The 19,988-nt window shown below is 42.0% G+C and overlaps 2 protein-coding genes across 2 annotated transcripts in view; one reads left to right on the forward strand and one right to left on the reverse strand.

Annotated features, from left to right (window-relative positions):
- Positions 1-12,338, reverse strand: part of ninl (ninein-like) — a 30,864-nt gene extending 18,526 nt beyond the window's left edge. The window contains exons 1-10 of the mRNA XM_063874592.1: positions 12,173-12,338; positions 9,397-9,593; positions 8,358-8,454; positions 7,132-7,325; positions 4,686-4,752; positions 4,176-4,231; positions 3,327-3,460; positions 2,610-2,814; positions 1,732-1,908; positions 100-236 (exon numbers count right to left, since the gene is read on the reverse strand). Of these exons, the coding sequence (XP_063730662.1) occupies positions 100-236; positions 1,732-1,908; positions 2,610-2,814; positions 3,327-3,460; positions 4,176-4,231; positions 4,686-4,752; positions 7,132-7,325; positions 8,358-8,454; positions 9,397-9,570 (1,241 nt within the window). The 5' untranslated portion in view covers positions 9,571-9,593; positions 12,173-12,338. The remainder of the gene's footprint in view (positions 1-99; positions 237-1,731; positions 1,909-2,609; positions 2,815-3,326; positions 3,461-4,175; positions 4,232-4,685; positions 4,753-7,131; positions 7,326-8,357; positions 8,455-9,396; positions 9,594-12,172) is intronic.
- Positions 9,437-19,496, forward strand: aifm2 (apoptosis inducing factor mitochondria associated 2). Its single transcript, XM_063874709.1, has 10 exons — positions 9,437-9,619; positions 14,218-14,386; positions 15,001-15,198; positions 15,716-15,831; positions 16,778-16,897; positions 16,963-17,054; positions 17,257-17,366; positions 17,673-17,825; positions 18,443-18,643; positions 18,900-19,496. The coding sequence occupies exons 3-10, from the start codon at positions 15,003-15,005 to the stop codon at positions 19,049-19,051; spliced, it is 1,140 nt and encodes a 379-aa protein (XP_063730779.1). The 5' UTR covers positions 9,437-9,619; positions 14,218-14,386; positions 15,001-15,002; the 3' UTR covers positions 19,052-19,496.
- The last annotated feature ends 492 nt before the right edge of the window (positions 19,497-19,988 follow it).

Raw genomic sequence — 19,988 nt, forward strand, 5'->3', positions numbered from 1 at the left:
AATTGCTATTCTGTGGGAAAAACTTGATTCAAAGGAAATGTTGGTGATCTATTTTCCTCCTTCCCCAGGATGTTTGAGTCAGGGTCCGCAGGAACCTACTGCAGGTGCTGGATCTCGTTCTTGTAGGAGATGAGCGCCGCCTGGTGGATCCCGTTCCCGCTGACCAGCAGCTCGTTGTCCAGAGCCAGAGTCAGGTCCGCTAGAGAGAGGCGCTCCTCCAGGGAGAAGTCCAGGGTCTGAAGCACAGATATACATATTATTACAGACAGCTCCAGGAGTTATCCTGCAGCGCCCCACTGGTCCTATGCAGAGAAACACAAGCATAAAACAGCCCCCCCTCCTCCGCTAAAAGGTGGTATCAGGTCCATTAAAGGTCCAGGATTAAATAGCATCAACGACACCATGAAGTCTAGTTAGAGTCCAGTTTTGAGTTGGACCAAATACATTTATTAACCTAGCAACAGTCCAGTATAACTCCAGTACTCCAGACCAGTATTATGTCCAGCTAGAGACCAGTGTTAAGAAGAATAAAAGACTGATTTAAATCCAGTACGAGTCCAGTACGAGTCCAGTATGAGTCCAGTATGAGTCCAGTATGAGTCCAGTATGATTCCAGTATGAGTCCAGTATGAGTCCAGTACGAGTCCAGTACGATTCCAGTACGAGTCCAGTACGAGTCCAGTACGAGTCCAGTACGATTCCAGTACGATTCCAGCATGATTCCAGCATGAGTCCAGCATGATTCCAGTATGAGTCCAGTATGAGTCCAGTATGTTTCCAGCATGAGTCCAGTATGAGTCCAGTATGAGTCCAGTATGAGTCCAGTATGAGTCCAGTATGAGTCCAGTATGAGTCCAGTATGAGTCCAGCATGAGTCCAGCATGAGTCCAGCATGAGTCCAGTATGATTCCAGTATGAGTCCAGTATGAGCCCAGTATGATTCCAGTATGAGTCCAGTATGAGTCCAGTATTAGTCCAGCATGAGTCCAGTATGAGTCCAGTATGAGTCCAGCATGAGTCCAGCATGAGTCCAGTATGAGTCCAGTATGAGTCCAGTATGATTCCAGTATGAGTCCAGTATGAGTCCAGTATGAGTCCAGTATGAGTCCAGCATGAGTCCAGCATGAGTCCAGTATGAGTCCAGTATGAGTCCAGTATGATTCCAGTATGAGTCCAGTATGAGCCCAGTATGAGTCCAGTATGATTCCAGTATGAGCCCAGTATGAGTCCAGTATGATTCCAGTATGAGTCCAGTATGAGTCCAGTATGAGTCCAGTATGAGTCCAGTATGAGTCCAGCATGATTCCAGTATGAGTCCAGTATGAGTCCAGTATGAGTCCAGCATGAGTCCAGCATGAGTCCAGCATGATTCCAGTATGAGTCCAGTATGAGTCCAGTATGAGTCCAGTATGAGTCCAGTATGAGTCCAGCATGAGTCCAGCATGAGTCCAGTATGATTCCAGTATGAGTCCAGTATGATTCCAGTATGAGTCCAGTATGAGTCCAGTATGATTCCAGTATGAGTCCAGTATGAGTCCAGTATGAGTCCAGTATGAGTCCAGTATGAGTCCAGCATGAGTCCAGTATGAGTCCAGCATGAGTCCAGTATGATTCCAGTATGAGTCCAGTATGAGTCCAGTATGAGTCCAGTATGAGTCCAGCATGAGTCCAGTATGAGTCCAGCATGAGTCCAGTATGAGTCCAGCATAGCCACAGTGAAGGTGCACAGACCTGCAGGATGTCTCGGCTGTTCCTGATGCCCTCCTCGGTCCAGAGGTTGACCACCTTCTCCGGGCCGGTGCATCCCGAGCCCTCGTCCAGCCGGCTGAGCACCCGCTGCCCCACGGTGGCCGTCAGCAGGGAGGGGGAGGTGGAGCGGGCCGAGCGCTCCTCCAGCGCCGCGGCCGCCTGCATCAGGAGACACTTTGATAAATCAACAGGTTCAACACAGAGGTCTGGAGCTGCCGGCCGGCTCCTGCAGACTGAGCAGCTTAAAGCTCCTCGGGGTGTACCAAGCGGTTGCTGCAGGGGGGGGCCGTTTAATCTGGATTAGCCCACTTTCACTCACAGGACCAACATGCCACACAGAGGGGTGGTCTAAGCAGTAAAGCTTCACTCTCTGAAAACTGTGTCCGACATTATGAGGGTTAAAAATCTACTCTGCACTTTCTGGATTTACTTTTGAATTGTGAAAAACACTTAATCCAAACTTTATATAATTTACACTATCGTATTTGAAGTCACTAGTTGAAGTCACTAGTTGAAGTCACTAGTTGAAGTCACTAGTTGAAGTCACTAGTTGAAGTCACTAGTTGAAGTCACTAGTCTGGAGCAGTTTACTTTGATTTAACTCGCTGTAATGTTTCATTGTGCGGGCTCTTGTGATGACCCTTAATAGTTGTAATCGTTAAATGCCATTTTTACATCTTGTCACTTCTCTTTCAGCCTTTTATAAAATGGTCGTCGCTTTTGTTTTTTTAATGCAATTTTAAATGACTATTTTTTATTATTATTGTTGGTTGGCCAATCACAACAGAGCTGAACAGCTGACCAATCAGAGGTGCGGCAGCAGACCCTTTAAGTGTCCCTGATGGAGCATTCGGGATCACCTGTGTGTAGCAGGAGGTTCTGGTGAAGGCCGTCTTCCTGTCTGTCCTCACCCAGGTCAGCAGGCCACAGCCTGAGATCAGCCCCGAGGTGCAGTACATGATGCTGTCTGTCTGTCTGCCTGTCTGTGTGTCTGTCTGCCTGCCTGCCTGTCTCTCTCTCCTCACAGCTGCCGACACTGATGACAGGCAGCTGCAGCACAGCCTCCTGATTAGATGCATTCAGGAGCAGCTCGTAAAACAGAAACTCCACCGGACCCTGGGAGTTTTTATTTTCCTGTGGCTCTGGTTCACTTTCAAATGTGAAGATTTGAAGTCTTTAGTTTTTGGATGTCTTTGTGGATCAATAACATGTTGATATTTTTAGTCATTTTGCACCTTTTGTAATATTTAGTTTCAAAGTTCAGTCTCTTTGAGAGTCTTTGTCTTCATTTGGAATCTTTTGTGAAACAGAAATGTTTGAGTTGAGTTTCTTTTGAGTCTTTTTGCCTCTCATCATTCGTTTTGGCATTTAAGACAGATTGCATGTGTTTTAGTCCTTGTGTTTTGGTTGTAGTCTTTTGCATGCATCTCTAGTGGTTAACTGTCTCTTCATGCTCAGATAAGGAGAGTGTTTCCTCTCTTTCCTGCATGTGTTTCTAGAATAATTCAGGGTCTGTTTTGCATCTCTTGTGATGAATGGTTTCTCAGCTGTGTTGTGGTAGGATGTGTGAGTCTGACCCGTATGGCGTCCTCTGCAGGTCAGCTGATCGTAGGGGGGTGGAGCAGGCGAAGTGGGCGGAGCCCCGCAGGACCTTCTGGAAGTCTCTGACGTCCAGGTCGCCGTCCAACTTCCGGAGCAGCACGTCCACTTCCTGTTTCAATCAAAATACATCTTCAGTACAGCAACACCATGTGGTGTTATAACATCACCAAGTCTGCCTTCTACCTCCACCTCCACCTCAGAAACATCTCACCACTCCGGCCTTCAGTCACAGAGACACTCATCCATGCCTTCATCACCTCCCGTCTGGATTACTGCAATGGTGTCCTGTCTGGACTGCCCACCAAGGCCCTTAGCAGACTCCAGTACGTCCAGAACTCAGCTGCCAGGGTTCTAACCCACACAAAGCCCTGGCTGCATATCACTCCCATTTTCCAACAGCTCCACTGGTTGCCAGTCAAGTCACGCATCCCCTACAAGATCCTCCTGCTCACCTACAAATCTCTCCGTGGACTGTCACCACAACACCTCACAGATCTCCTCCACCCTTACACTCAGTCACGTTCCCTGCGGTCCTCTGAGAAGGACCTGCTGGCCACTCCCCGCACCAGATTGCGATCTTTTGGGGACAGGGCCTTCTCTGCCAACGCTCCCACACTCTGGAACAGTCTACCACTCCACATCCGCTCTGCCCAATCCCTGCCCATGTTCAAAAAGCCCCTCAGAACATTTCTCTGCACTAAGTCCTTTGATCCCTAACCCCCACTCCCCTTTTCTCCTCCCTATTTGTAAAGCCACCTTGGGTACCATGAAAGGCGCTGTATAACTTTAAGTTGTTATTATTATTATAATGGACTGAGACTCACCGCTGAGTTGGCTCCTCCTCCTCCTCCTCCAGGCTCCACCTCCTCCTGCTGAACGCCTGCAGACATTAAAACAAACAGTTCATTTGTCTGTGTAACAAATCCCCCCGACAGCAGAGGACTCTCAGCTCAGATCTCATGTTGCTTTGATGCTGCCCCGTCATTATGTACATTTACTCTGAAGGGCTGTTTTTATTCTGTTTATATTTTCCACTCTATGTGCAATTGGGATCAATAAAGTAAATGGTAACTTCTCCTGAATCCTATCAGGCTAAATCTCTTCCATGTATTTACAGTTTGATTTGCCTGTGTGAAAACTGTAGTCAGAAACACTCTCCTCTTGTCTTACAGAGTGTGGTAAATATAAAGTCAGAATACACAATTCAATATTCAGGTTTTTTCCTCTTTAATATGTGGGTAATTATATATTATATGTAAACAGATTATTTGCTGAGGGCAAAGATTTATAAAGAATATTAAACATTAAAATAATAAAGAATAATAAATAAAAACCTTTAGACTGAAAGTCTGCGAGGTCGTTCTCCTTCTGACTTCCTGCCTCCTCATCAGACTTCAGGCTCTGCAGAGAACACAGGGAGGTCAGAGTGTGTGTGTGTGTGTGTGTGTGTGTGTGTGTGTGTGTGTGTGTGTGTGTGTGTGTGTGTGTGTGTGTGTGTGTGTGTGTGTGTGTGTGTGTGTGTGTGTGTGTGTGTGTGTGTGTGTGTGTGTGTGTGTGTGTGTGTGTGTGCATGTGCATGCCTGGGCAGTAATGTCAACCGACCAAAATTATCTGAAGGAATTCCTGAATGGCCATTACTTCTGCTAGACTGAACATTGTGTGTGTGTGTGTGTGTGTGTGTGTGTGTGTGTGTGTGTGTGTGTGTGTGGGAAGGCCCCGGTGGTCACGCTAAAGAGCTTAGCATGTAAAACCTCTGAAACTGAAGCTGAGACTTTCTTGTTACTCTCCCAGAATGCATCACATTCAGTCATTTCAAAATAAAAGTCGTCTAAAGGGACAGTTCATAAACTATATCAAGTGCTACACACACCCGCCAGTCCTATAGTCCCAGACAGAGTTCTCTTTAGAGTAGAGGATGTGCATTTCAGCACTGAAATACTGATTCAAACACACAGGAAGACTTAGAAAACACTCAACGGGATGGAACAGAAAGCCTGCAGCGTTAGGGCGTCTTGTTTGTGTCTGTGGGCTCAAACTGCCCATCACAGCAGTGCCACCTTCTTCTTCTGCAGATGAAGAAATGCAGTTCTCTGAGGTTTTCTGCATTAAATGTGGAAAGAAACCTGTTTAGTTTTAAGTCTGGATTTGAGAGAGATGTGTTTGATCCTCTCTCCTGTGAGGCATCGCGTTGGTCTGACTTCTTATCCACTCTTCAGCCACTTTTTACCGTACGCTTTCTACGTCTTGGTGCTTTGTTAGAGGAAGGGATCATTTAGGAAACATAAAGCCAGTTGTACAAGTTTTCTGTTCAAACCTGTAAAACTTCATGAACGTTTGTTGGACTCAGAGATTATTCGATAATCCAGAATCAAATGGAGGAAGCCTATTGGACCAGGGAGATGCTGCCTTCAGGGACAGAGTCCCTTATTCTGATTCATAGATAAACATAAACGCTGGAACTGAGAGCGAGATCCTACAACTGGAATCACAAGTTTCCCCCTCCACAGGGAGAGTAGCACGGTGAGGAGGAGGAAGAAGAGGAGGAGGAGGAGGAGGAGGAGGAGGAGGAGGACTCAGTCAGTTTGAACACCATGGCTGCTGCTCTTTTGTCTCCACAGAAACTAAAGTGGATCCGTCCAGACAGAGCAACGAGCGCTGTGTCTCTGACCCGCAGCGTGCCAGCAGCCACATTCCACTCCAGCCCACTTCCTGAAAAACCTCCATCTCCCCCAAAACCACCAAACCTCCCCCGCCGGCTCCTCCCTCCTCCCCCCTCTTCCTCCCCCTTCAGGTATTCGAGGCAGTGGCTGGAAATCTGAGACCAACCGGCAGCACAAAGACTCAGAATGTGTGTTGTGTGTGTATGTGTTGTGTGTATGTGTGTGTGTGTGTGTGTGTGTGTGTGTGTGTGTGTGTGTGTGTGTGTGTGTGTGTGTGTGTGTCAGCTGGAGCCTCCTGCTCTCTCTCTCATTATAGCACACGTCATGCTACAGTGCTACTGGAACAACGTAAATAAAGGAACTCTGATTCTGAACATTGAGTGAAGATGAAGATGAAGATGATGAAGGTGTTGGATGTTAAATGGGTGAAGGTCTCAGTAACTAGTTTCAGCCAGCTGTTAACAGGAAGCCACCAGTAAAAAACATTCTAACCGAAAGTGATTTTTTGTTTTGGAGATTAAAGTCTGAGAAATCTGTTTTGGTCAAATCTCACTTGTTAGTTGAGACGTGGCTGTAACCCTCCTCCCTGTATGACAGACGTTGTGAGTAAAAGAAGAGGGTTATATCCTGAGAACAAATCTGAGTTATTTAATTTAGAAATTATAAATTTACACAGAAAATAATCACAGATATAAAGGAGACAAAAAGTGGGAAAAAAGCATTGATTCACAGAACACAAAATGGGGCTGACGTTGTGAGATCCTGCGAGAGGACGAGATGTTCTCCGAGGGGATGCCGCCAACATGAGGGACAAAGTGAATGTGTCTTTTAAGGTGCATTCACTTCGGTTAGATTTAGTTGGTTCTCAAAATGACCCACTTTCATTTGAACGGTTATAAAACAACATAAAGGAGCACGGGACAAACCAGGACCAAACCATCACAGACGGGACCGAAAGCTGCTCTGCTTTGTCTGAACTTTGATGAAGAGTAAAATGAGTTGGAAGGAGCCTGTTGAAGCCCAGATGCTTTGAACTGCTTTGCTGAAAAAGCAGAAGGTAGAAAGGAAAAGGGAGGAAGTCTAATATAGAACATCTAAATGCAGACACGAGGAGCCTCACCTCCACACTCTCCAGAGACGTGGAGCGCCTCAGCTTGGCTCTCCGGACCCCCAGGGCCGAGTCCTCCTCCTCGGGTCCGGACGGCGGAGACTCCTCTTGGCTCGGCTCGGCGCTGAAGCTGCTGTCGGGACGGGAGCGGCGGCCGTAGCGCTTCGAACCCTTCACCAGCTTGGGCTTCACCTCCTCCGGGACCACTGCAGACACAGATCACTGTTACAGTCAGCAGGAGAAGGAGAGGCCTTCATTGGAGCTCAGGGGGTGCACAGGTAAGGTGAGGGTGTCATGTGCAGGTATTATTCATGAGCAGGTTACTGATGACCCGCTCCAGGATAACTCTTGGTTGTGCAGCCCGGTGGATACAGGCACAAAGGACTGTCCGGTTCAGATCACTCTGAGGCATATCAAAATTCATTTTCAAATATAGGGAAACATGCCCAAAAAAAAGAGCTTTGAAACTAAAATATATGAAAACGGCCGGAAAAATAAAAGGGAACAGAAAGAGAAATACATCCAAATATCCCAAAGTAAGATATGTGAACGACGAAGAATCAGAATGTTCCGAAAAGATACAAATTCAGAAACGAGGAGTGTGTGTGTGTGTGTGTGTGTGTGTGAGTGTGTGTGTGTGTGTGTGTGTGTGTGTGTGTGTGTGTGTGTGTGTGTGTGTGTGTGTTTGGGAGTGTGTGTGTGTGTGGGAACATCGGTGATAGGATTATCTGTTGCGTGATCCCAGATAAACTACATGTGTTCAGTCATTCGGGCAGGCTCCTAAAAAGTTTCTAAACATATCTTTCCAATTCTTTGAACATACTTTCACATGTTTGTACGAGAATGCATTTTTAATCTGACTCCACATATCTTAGCAGTACATATCTCTGGTAAACTACAATTCTTTACATATTTCAGTCAAAAGCTAAGAGTAAAACTATGTGAAAAAACCTCCTAAAATAGAAATGAAGTGTAAAACATCAGAAAGACTCCCGGAGAAAACTGAGAAGTATCTCAAAAATATGTCAAACATCTCCTTGGAATGTATAAGTTCAACGTGTGCACATGCATTCAGCAACACATGGGAATCTGCTGAACACATTTCAAATATTTACCAATTGTCAGAATTACTTTATTGCTTGTAATATATATTTGATTAAATCCACAAAAAAGCAGCAAATGATCAGAAACAGAACCTATGCAATTATAAATAACCAGTCCCCCACAGCGTCTCTCACCTGGCTGCAGGTAGCTGCTGTCCTCCTCTGAGGTGCTGAAGTCCAGAGAGCGAGACAGAACGGCCACAAATCCTTCCTTAAACTCCTCAAAGTTCACCTGCAGACACACAGGTAGACTCATCGTGAGACAGACTCAGGGAGGACTCAACGTGAGACAGACTCAGGGAGGACTCAACGTGAGACAGACTCAGGGAGGACTCAACGTGAGACAGACACACAGGTAGACTCATCGTGAGACAGACACAGGTAGACTCATCGTGAGACAGACACAGGTAGACTCATCGTGAGACAGACACAGGTAGACTCATCGTGAGACAGACACAGGTAGACTCATCGTGAGACAGACTCAGGGAGGACTCAACGTGAGACAGACATACAGGTAGACTCATCGTGAGACAGACACAGGTAGACTCATGATGAGACAGACACAGGGAGGACTCATGATGAGACAGACACAGGGAGGACTCATGATGAGACAGACACAGGGAGGACTCATGATGAGACAGACACAGGGAGGACTCATGATGAGACAGACACAGGGAGGACTCATGATGAGACAGACACAGGGAGGACTCATGATGAGACAGACACAGGGAGGACTCATGATGAGACAGACACAGGGAGGACAGGTTCTGGTTGGATTTAAAGTTATTGTTCTTTTCGTGTCTTCTCAGTTTTCTACAGAACAGCTGATCAGAATAACCTCACACACATCAAACAGGAAGTAGATAAGTGTGTCTTAAGGTCAATGTGTGTGTGTTAGTGTGTCTTAAGGTCAATGTGTGTGTTAGTGTGTCTTAAGGTCAATGTGTGTGTTAGTGTGTCTTAAGGTCAATGTGTGTGTGTGTGTGTGTGTGTGTGTGTGTGTGTGTGTGTGTGTGTGTGTGTGTGTGTGTGTGTGTGTGTGTGTGTGTGTGTGTGTTACCCAGTTGTAGGGCCACTCCCGAGCAATGTGAATCACAGTGGATCAGGGTGTGTGTGTGTGTGTGTGTGTGTGTGTGTGTGTGTGTGTGTGTGTGTGTGTGTGTGTGTGTGTTACCCTGGCATAGGGCCGCTCCCCCAGCAGTGTGTGCAGCAGCAGTGGCAGGTGTGTGTCTAGCCTCAGTTTCCTGCAGAGCTCCGTCAGATCGTCTCGGTCCAGGAAGCCGGAGCTGGTTGAGTCACAGCTGTCGAACTCCAGCTTCAGCTGAGACACATAGTCACTGTGCTCCATCACACACACCTGAGGACACACACCTGAGGACACACAACACATCACACAGGTATTTATAACGTATTTACCTACTTACACAGCTAACAGACACGTTTAGCTTGACAGATATTTGAGTTGGTTTGTCTTTAAAGAGTCCTCTCCTGCTGATGTTCAGGTGTATATCAGTATGTAGTGTCTCTACTTTAAAGAGTCCTCTCCTGCTGATGTTCAGGTGTATATCAGTATGTAGTGTCTCTACTTTAAAGAGTCCTCTCCTGCTGATGTTCAGGTGTATATCAGTATGTAGTGTCTCTACTTTAAAGAGTCCTCTCCTGCTGATGTTCAGGTGTGTATCAGTATGTAGTGTCTCTACTTTAAAGAGTCCTCTCCTGCTGATGTTCAGGTGTATATCAGTATGTAGTGTCTCTACTTTAAAGAGTCCTCTCCTGCTGATGTTCAGGTGTATATCAGTATGTAGTGTCTCTACTTTAAAGAGTCCTCTCCTGCTGATGTTCAGGTGTATATCAGTATGTAGTGTCTCTACTTTAAAGAGTCCTCTCCTGCTGATGTTCAGGTGTATATCAGTATGTAGCGTCTCTACTTTAAAGAGTCCTCTCCTGCTGATGTTCAGCTGTATATCAGTATGTAGTGTCTCTACTTTAAAGAGTCCTCTCCTGCTGATGTTCAGGTGTATATCAGTATGTAGTGTCTCTACTTTAAAGAGTCCTCTCCTGCTGATGTTCAGGTGTATATCAGTATGTAGCGTCTCTACTTTAAAGAGTCCTCTCCTGCTGATGTTCAGGTGTATATCAGTATGTAGTGTCTCTACTTTAAAGAGTCCTCTCCTGCTGATGTTCAGGTGTATATCAGTATGTAGTGTCTCTACTTTAAAGAGTCCTCTCCTGCTGATGTTCAGGTGTATATCAGTATGTAGTGTCTCTACTTTAAAGAGTCCTCTCCTGCTGATGTTCAGGTGTATATCAGTATGTAGTGTCTCTACTTTAAAGAGTCCTCTCCTGCTGATGTTCAGGTGTATATCAGTATGTAGAGTCTCTACTTTAAAGAGTCCTCTCCTGCTGATGTTCAGGTGTATATCAGTATGTAGTGTCTCTACTTTAAAGAGTCCTCTCCTGCTGATGTTCAGGTGTATATCAGTATGTAGTGTCTCTACTTTAAAGAGTCCTCTCCTGCTGATGTTCAGGTGTATATCAGTATGTAGCGTCTCTACTTTAAAGAGTCCTCTCCTGCTGATGTTCAGGTGTATATCAGTATGTAGTGTCTCTACTTTAAAGAGTCCTCTCCTGCTGATGTTCAGGTGTATATCAGTATGTAGTGTCTCTACTTTAAAGAGTCCTCTCCTGCTGATGTTCAGGTGTATATCAGTATGTAGTGTCTCTACTTTAAAGAGTCCTCTCCTGCTGATGTTCAGGTGTATATCAGTATGTAGAGTCTCTACTTTAAAGAGTCCTCTCCTGCTGATGTTCAGGTGTATATCAGTATGTAGAGTCTCTACTTTAAAGAGTCCTCTCCTGCTGAAGTTCAGGTGTATATCAGTATGTAAATATGAATATTTAATGAGTGCACCATTTCTAATAACACAACAGTAAGTGTCATAAATGATTGAATTCTAAATGATTCTGCATAATGAGTCCTTTTGATTGTAGACTGTTTACTGTTCTTGTAATTTGTGTAAAGTCTCCCTCGTGCAGAATAATTACAGAAGTACTAAACGTTGAATTATTCTAATATATTATATTAAATAAATCAGGTAAAGAATGTTGACAGGTGTCGTTATGTAAATATTCGTGTTTTGTGTGAATGTCTTAATGACTGTAAGTCTTCTTACTGCAAGATTATTGAGCAGAACATATTCTGTAATAATACATTTTATTTATAGAGCGCTTTTCATGGTATTTAAAAGAGACTTTACGTGCTAAAATGAATAGAGACATCACGCCAAAAATATATGAAACACAACATTAATAACATAAAATAACGTCAAACTGTTTCTTACACTAGCTTTTCCACATCCTCAGTGCTGACTTTAAGGACGCTTGCTGTTTTTTATAGTTCATTTAATTTCTAGGGACATTTAATAAAAACAGAAGGTCTGACTCCAAACCTTAATTTGAACATTCCACTAAGAATTAAAGCAATATGAAAGCTCTTTTCAAACATTATGAAAAGGCACATTGTGCATTTATTGAATATTGAATCTGAAATATGAAACTGCATTTTTATTTTTATTGATTTGATCAGTAATTTGTTTACCTCTGATTTGAACTTTCTTGTTTACAAAATGTAAAAATGTACACATTTGTTTTGTTAATAAACAAATAAAGCTTTTATAAAAAGTAGAAATTTAAAACACAATGGTCGTCAGTTGACGTTACGTAAATAAACACTAAACGCGCGTGCGTACAGTCTCGCGAGCCGATGAAGCTTCACCATGGGAACGGTGCCGCGAGGAACAAAAGGCTCGCGGCGGAATGACCACAACACACACAAAATAAAATACATGTAAAAGCATTTGAATTAGAACAGAAAACAGCTCCGTTACTACCGGAAACTTTAACGACTTAAAAACCGTTAACGGGAACTAATAATAAGTTAGTTTTCTTACCGCGCGAAAAGTTCTCCCCCTCTCCTGTTCCTCTCCGGTTCTTCTCCGGTTTCTCCCGGGAAGACTTCACGTTTCCTCCATGAATGTGTCCCTGCAGACCGCCTTTAAATCACCGACAGACACCGACAGTAACGGAGAGTAACGGAGCACCGACCCGCAGCCTGAGAGCACCGGAGAGGCATTTCCGGTCAAACCTTTCAAAAATAAAACGATCACCGGTAATAAGAACTCAACCTCTGTGCTGGAGTGCACATTTGAGGTAGTCCATAACAGCACTTCATACTTCTACTCCTCCACAGCTTGAAGGCAAACATTGAGTGTGTCCTCCTTTTTTTAATAAACGCAGATGTTGAAACAAAAAGAGCAACTTTCAAAATAAGATTATTTGGACAAAAAAAATAAACTCAGTTTCAGCTTATATAAAGATTTTATGCTTTTGCTTTAAGATAAGTTGGATCTACTTTTACTCCTAATACATCAGATGTACAAATAAAAGCACTCCTGCATTAAGGGCCCCTGCGAACAATACAGTTAAACGTGTCTCACTTGGGTCGGTGGTGGGGACCAAAGTGGTCATTGTCAAAGCGGTGGAGACATGTCCCCAATGCCCCCAGTATTAAAAAACGCCTCTGACTGAAGGACTGAGTATTTCTACTCAGGTAAAGAACCCTTTCCCACCTCTGTGTACAGCAGACAACATGTCCTTACTGTAAGTCAATGTGAGGGTTATGTTTGCCCGCAACACATTCAAGTAGAGAATTAGAAACTGATGGGAAGTTTGGGGCTCTCTGTTACCTCCGCGACCCTGGATGGAGGGAGGGAGAAGATGGATGATGGATGATGGATGATGGATGATGGATGATGGATGATGGATGATGGATGATGGATGGATGGATGGATGATGGATGGATGGATGATGGATGGATGGATGATGGATGGATGGATGGAGGGCGGGAGGGAGGGAGGGAGGGAGGGAGGGAGGGAGGGAGGGAGGGAGGGAGGGAGGGATGGATGATGGATGATGGATGATGGATGATGGATGATGGATGGATAGATGGATGGATGGATGGATGGATGGATGGATGGATGGAGGATGGAGGATGATGGATGGATGGATGGATGGAGGGATAGATGGATGGATGGATGGATGGATGGATGGATGATGGATGGATGATGGATGGATGGATGGATGGATGGATGGATGATGGATGGATGGATGGATGGATGGATGGATGGATGGATGGATGGATGATGGATGGATGGATGGATGGATGGATGATGATGGATGGATGGATGGATGGATGGATGGATGATGGATGGATGATGGATGGATGATGGATGGATGGATGGATGGATGATGGATGGATGGATGGATGGATGGATGATGGATGGATGGATGGATGGATGGATGGATGATGGATGGATGGCTGATGGATGGATGGATGATTTTGTACGATTTTTGACTCTTAGTTGGAAAAGGAAACAGCATCTTTCCGGTCTTTACTTTTTCACTATGACAACTTGACAACGCCGTGAGCAGAACCTGCCACTGGAAGGCGCTGCTGTACACAGATATACATATAGATTTGATTTAAAATAAAGATAATAATACCTGTAAAATAATAATAATAACAACAACAACAACAATAATAATAATGATGATAATATGATGATAATTATTTTTATCATCATTATTATCAAGGTTTGTTTGTTTTTTGGTAAGTAATAAAAATAAAATGTATTTTTTAGCAATGATCATAAATACCCAAAATCATATAAAAATAATATACTTTGAACAAAAAAAATCCCAAAATGTGTATAAATATATTTGATTAATATAGATTTACTTAATAAATCTATATTACAATTTGTCTCGTTAATTTATTGGGATCTGGAATTAGGTTATATGATAATTGTTGTTATATATACAAATATATACCGCTTTTATTATAAAACATTTATTTCAATATGTTTTAATATTTATAATAGACTATATTTGCAAATGCAATATATTATGTAAAACCATATTCTGTGTTTTCCTGCAGCACCTTAATGCACCAGGAGTAGAAGCCGCCCCCGGAGAGCTGTGATTGGCGGATAAACGTCACCTCCGCTGCAGGAAATAAGAAGCTGAGGAAAAGCAGGAGAAAATCATAACAATATTAATAATCCAAATATTACCTGAGACGAATCAAACTGTTCTCCCTGCAGCAGGTGAGTCCACTTCCGGTCTGTGTTAGGCACGTAAATGATAAACAGCTAGTTGTTAATTAAAGCAAGATGGCGAGGAATGAGGGAGCGATAAAAGTTAGGTAATATTAAAAGAAATTGAGGAATAGACCTGTAGAGCAGAAGCATCTTCAGACTCATAACGCCATCACAACTTTAGTTACATTTTTTAATATAATCAGTAGTCATGGTGAGTTGTGTGGCTGAGTTTTCAGCCAATCGGATCTCAGAGCAGTTCATTTAGGCTTCATTTGAACACAAACGCCCCCTGCTGGCCAAAGAGTGTAACACGTTTTGGAGCCACTTTAAAAACGGCATTTAATTCACAGATTTACTTACTTTATAAAGTCAGACTGTTACACCCATTAGGAACACCTTTAAAGTAAGATTATTTGCTATAGATTTAACCATCAAACACTATAATTAAGCAACTACAACCATGAGCACCTTCATAGTGTTGTAAAGTTACTGAGTAGGCTACATTTGCTGAAGTACTTCTACTTCTACTACAATTCTGAGGTATAACGTGTGTGTGTGTGTGTGTGTGTGTGTGTGTGTGTGTGTGTGTGTGTGTGTGTGTGTGTGTGTGTGTGTGTCAGAGATGGGGGGCTGGCTCTCCTCCTACGCCCCCTCAGTGGGGGGGGACAGCAGTGTTCATGTGGTGGTGGTTGGTGGTGGGTTCGCAGGCATCACGGCGGCTCGGCTGCTGCAGGATGCAGGGGTGAGCTTCACGCTGCTGGACCTGAGAGAGGCCTTCCATCACAATGTGGGGGCGCTGCGGGCCTCCGTGCAGCCCGGTAACACCAGCCTCCATTTCTACAGTTTCATTCAGTCTTAATCTTTTTATTATGGGAATAATCTGAGTATTAACTTTGTATTATTCATTTAATATTATTGCTTTTGTACTTTATTTATTTAAACCTAAATATATTCTAATTGTGCTTTTATCTTAAGACTACTATATTTATTTGTATTTATATAATTGTTGTATTTATTTTTCCTTTGCATTATAATGTATTTATTTTACTTAATAATAAACCTTTTTATAATCTATTTAAAGTATTTCATTGTACAACCCTGCCGCACACTGTAACACTTATCTGGTCTATATATTCAACTTTTATTGAAGTTTAATTCATTTTATAATGAACATGTTTATGATTTATTTAACAAAAGAAAAAAATATGTTATGATCATTTACATATTTTAGATGTTTTAATATATTTTATCAAATGTAGTTATTTCAATTATTTATTTTATTATATTGTAATAGTATTTTTGGAAATGTTTATAAGACATTTTACCTCCCTGTAGGCTTCGCTGTGCGGACGTTCATCCCGTTCTCCAAGACGTTTGGAGACAGTTTCGTTCAGGGTCAAGTTCAGAGAGTCGACAGGGAGACGCAGACAGTCATCCTGGAGGGGGGCCGGGTCAGGACCGCACTGTTGTTATTATTATTTAAAACACATGTTATTTTCCTTTTTACTCTCATTATTGTTTTATAATTATTATTATTATTATTATTATTATTATTATTATTATTATTATTATTTATTATTATTATTATTATTATTATTATTGTTGTTATTGTTATTTATTATTATTATTTTCATTATTATTTATTATTATTATCTATTATTTTCATTATTATTCATTATTTATTATTATTATTTATTATTGTTGTTATTATTTTCATTATTATTTATTTATTATTATTTTCATTATTATTTATTATTATTATTATTATTATAATAATTATTATTATTATTTTCATTATTATTTATTATTATGTATTATTATTATTATTATTATTATTATTGTTATTTATTATTGTTGTTATTATTTTCATTATTATTTATTTATTATTATTTTCATTATTATTATTTATTATTATTATTTTCATTATTATTTATTTATTATTATTTTCATTATTATTATTTATTATTATTATTATTATTTTCATTATTATTATTTATTATTATTATTATTATTATAATTATTATTATTATTTTCATTATTATTTATTATTATGTATTATTATTATTGTTATTTATTATTGTTGTTATTATTTTCATTATTATTTATTATTATTATTTTCATTATTATTTATTTATTATTATTTTCATTATTATTATTATTATTATTATTTATTATTATTATTATTATTTTCATTATTATTTATTATTATGTATTATTATTATTATTATTATTATCATTATATATTATTATTATTATTATTATTATATATTATTATTATTATTATTATTTTCATTATTATTTATTATTATTATTATTATTATTATTATTATTATTATATTATTATTATTATTATTATTATTATTATTGTTATTATTTATTATTATTATATATCTACAGGAGTTCCAGTACTCTCACCTGATCCTCTGCACTGGGATGGTCGGACCGTTTCCGGGTCGGTTCCTCACCGAGGCGTCTCGTCAGAGCGGCGTGCGGGCGTACGAGGACCTGTTAGAGCAGGTGTGTGTGTGTGTGTGTGTGTGTGTGTGTATGTGTACTGTATATTAACACGTGTGTGTGTGCAGGTACAGGCTGCAGACTCGGTGCTGGTTGTTGGAGGAGGCTCCACTGGAGTGGAGATGGCTGCTGAGATAAAGTCGCAGTATCCCAAGAAGAGGGTGAGTTTCATTTATTGTATTTATTTGTATAATATATATATTAGATTTGCTGACATGATTTCTCATTTTTCTGAACATTTTATTTAGTTTAGTTTTTACTTATCAGATCTGTTTGATTTGACTTTATTTCCATTCTTCTGCTCTCAACGTTTATTTTCTAAATGTTTTTTATATTTATTCTTGGTGTGTTTTCTCCTCTCTGGTGGTCCTGATCCACTCCCGGGTCGAGCTGGCCGACCCCGGCCTGATGCCCTCCGTCAGACAGCAGGCCAAGCAGGTTCTGCTGGAGAAGGGGGTGGAGCTGCTGCTGGGTACACACGCACACACACACACATACACACACACACACACACACACACACACACACACACACACACACACACACACACACACACACACACACACACACACACACACACACACACACACACACACACACACACACACACACACACACACACACACACACAGCAACAGAAACCAGTGCTGTTTATAAAGGAAGAGTTACAGGGAGGACACCAGGGGGATTCTTCTCTGAGTTCTATCTGTGAGCAGCTGAGGCTGAGGATTCACTCCTCTATAAGACGACACACACACTGTCTTCACGTGTGTTTCAGGTCAGAAGGTGTCCAACCTGTCGGAGCTGCAGCTGAACGTGGTCTGCAAGAACTCCGAGGTGCAGACGGATAAAGGCCAGACTCTGACCCCAGACCTGATCATCAGCTGCACCGGACTCAAAGTCAACTCTGACGCCTACGCCTCCGGCTTCTGTGAGACCTGCAGTATATAAACATAAATATACAGTTTATATACATGTATACAGTATACAGTATCTCACAAAAGTGAGTACCCCTTAAGGGTATATATACATACTGTATATAAATATACATACACTGATCCAACAGGCGTTATATTGCATACTGCAGTTTGGTGATTTGGCCTCTAGAGGTGAGTGGAGGAGTGTTTCACGTTCAGACATCTCCACACAAAATCAGTTGCTGGACGTTAATTGGTGGGTTAATTATTTTATTTATTTTTTTATTTTACCTTTATTTTACCAGGCAGATCATTAAGAACAAGTTCTTATTTACAAAGATGGCCTGACATAAAACAAAAATAGGTGACACTTAAAAAACATACAAAGACATAGAAAACAAGGATTGGTTATACAAAATCATTAAAACCATTAAATCAGCGGGCCTAGGTGCACAAATGGGAGACTGAGCTGAAGGATTAGACGGAGGGGAAACACTTGCAGGGATCAGTGAGATGGTGTGAGATGGAGTGTTTGAAGGCCGGAATGGTAGTTAATTGGTGGGTCAATTAGTTAATTGGTGGGCCAATTAGTTAATTGGTGAGTTAATGAGTTGATGTGTGTGTCTGTCAGTCGGCTCTCTGGCGGACGGCGGCGCTCTGAAGGTGAACGCTCACCTGCAGGTGGAAGGATTCTCCAACGTATTCGCTTTGGGCGACTGCACCAACATCAAGGAGCCCAAGACAGGCTACAACGCCATGCTGCACGCCGCCGTCGCCGTTAGCAACATCACCAACAGCCTGAGCGGGAAAGAGCTGACCCGGTATCAAACAGGTACTCACACCTGTACACACACCTGTACTCACACCTTTACCTACACTTTTACTCACACCTGTACTCACACCTGTACTCACACCTTTACCTACACTTTTACTCACACCTGTACTCACACCTGTACTCACACCTGTACTCACACCTGTACTCACACCTTTACCTACACTTTTACTCACACCTGTACTCACACCTGTACTCACACCTGTCTGCACACACACCTGTCTGTTGCTAACGTCGCTGTGTTGCTGGTTGCTAGGCAGCGTCACCATGCTGCTGGCGATGGGCCCTGACGACGGCGTGGGTCAGCTGAACGGATGGAAGCTGCCGCGATTCCTCGTTGCTTTTGGGAAGAGTCGAGATCTGCTGGTGTGGAAGAGCTGGAGCGACATGAAGCAGAAGCAACCCTGACACACACACACACACACACACACACACACTCCTGATCTCAGGGGTGTAAATATATCTTTAAATTCAAATAGGAGGTGCTCTGCTTTAGTTTAATAGTAAACCTTTTGTGGGTATGAAACCATCTCTGAGAGACTGCTGCTGCTGCTGCTGTGCTGTTTATAAGCTGCAGCTTTATGGAGGTCAGCAGCAGGTGGAAATGGTAACAGTAATTGCACAGTGGAAATATTTTGGGGACATTTCAACGACTCATATAATCAATTTCTGCATTTTATTTACATTTTTGAATGGAAGGCCTTTTTCCGCTCACCTGCGACAGCATCACCGTCTGAACACTGTCCAATCAGAATCCCTCAAATGTTTACTATTATAGTTTTACTTTGAAATGGATATTTGTACAATTACTTTGATTTTACATTTCTATTAAAGGACCCTCCTGAAACACCTCCATTGCACTCCTTTTGTTTACTTCCTGAACAGAGTGACATCATGACAGAACACTCAAACTCCTATTGGCTAGTGCTCCAACACATTGTACATGAAGGGCTAAGGGGCGGGACATCTCTAAGCAGTTGACCCATCACAACGGAACACCTGACCAGCAGGAGAGGACTCTTTAAAGTACAGACGCTACATACTGATATACACCTGAACATCAGCAGGAGAGGACTCTTTAAAGTAGAGACACTACATACTGATATACACCTGAACATCAGCAGGAGAGGACTCTTTAAAGTAGAGACACTACATACTGATATACACCTGAACATCAGCAGGAGAGGACTCTTTAAAGTAGAGACGCTACATACTGATATACACCTGAACATCAGCAGGAGAGGACTCTTTAAAGTAGAGACACTACATACTGATATACACCTGAACATCAGCAGGAGAGGACTCTTTAAAGTAGAGACTCTACATACTGATATACACCTGAACA

This window comes from Eleginops maclovinus, chromosome 22 (assembly GCF_036324505.1).
Source record: "Eleginops maclovinus isolate JMC-PN-2008 ecotype Puerto Natales chromosome 22, JC_Emac_rtc_rv5, whole genome shotgun sequence".
NCBI lineage: Eukaryota > Metazoa > Chordata > Actinopteri > Perciformes > Eleginopidae > Eleginops > Eleginops maclovinus.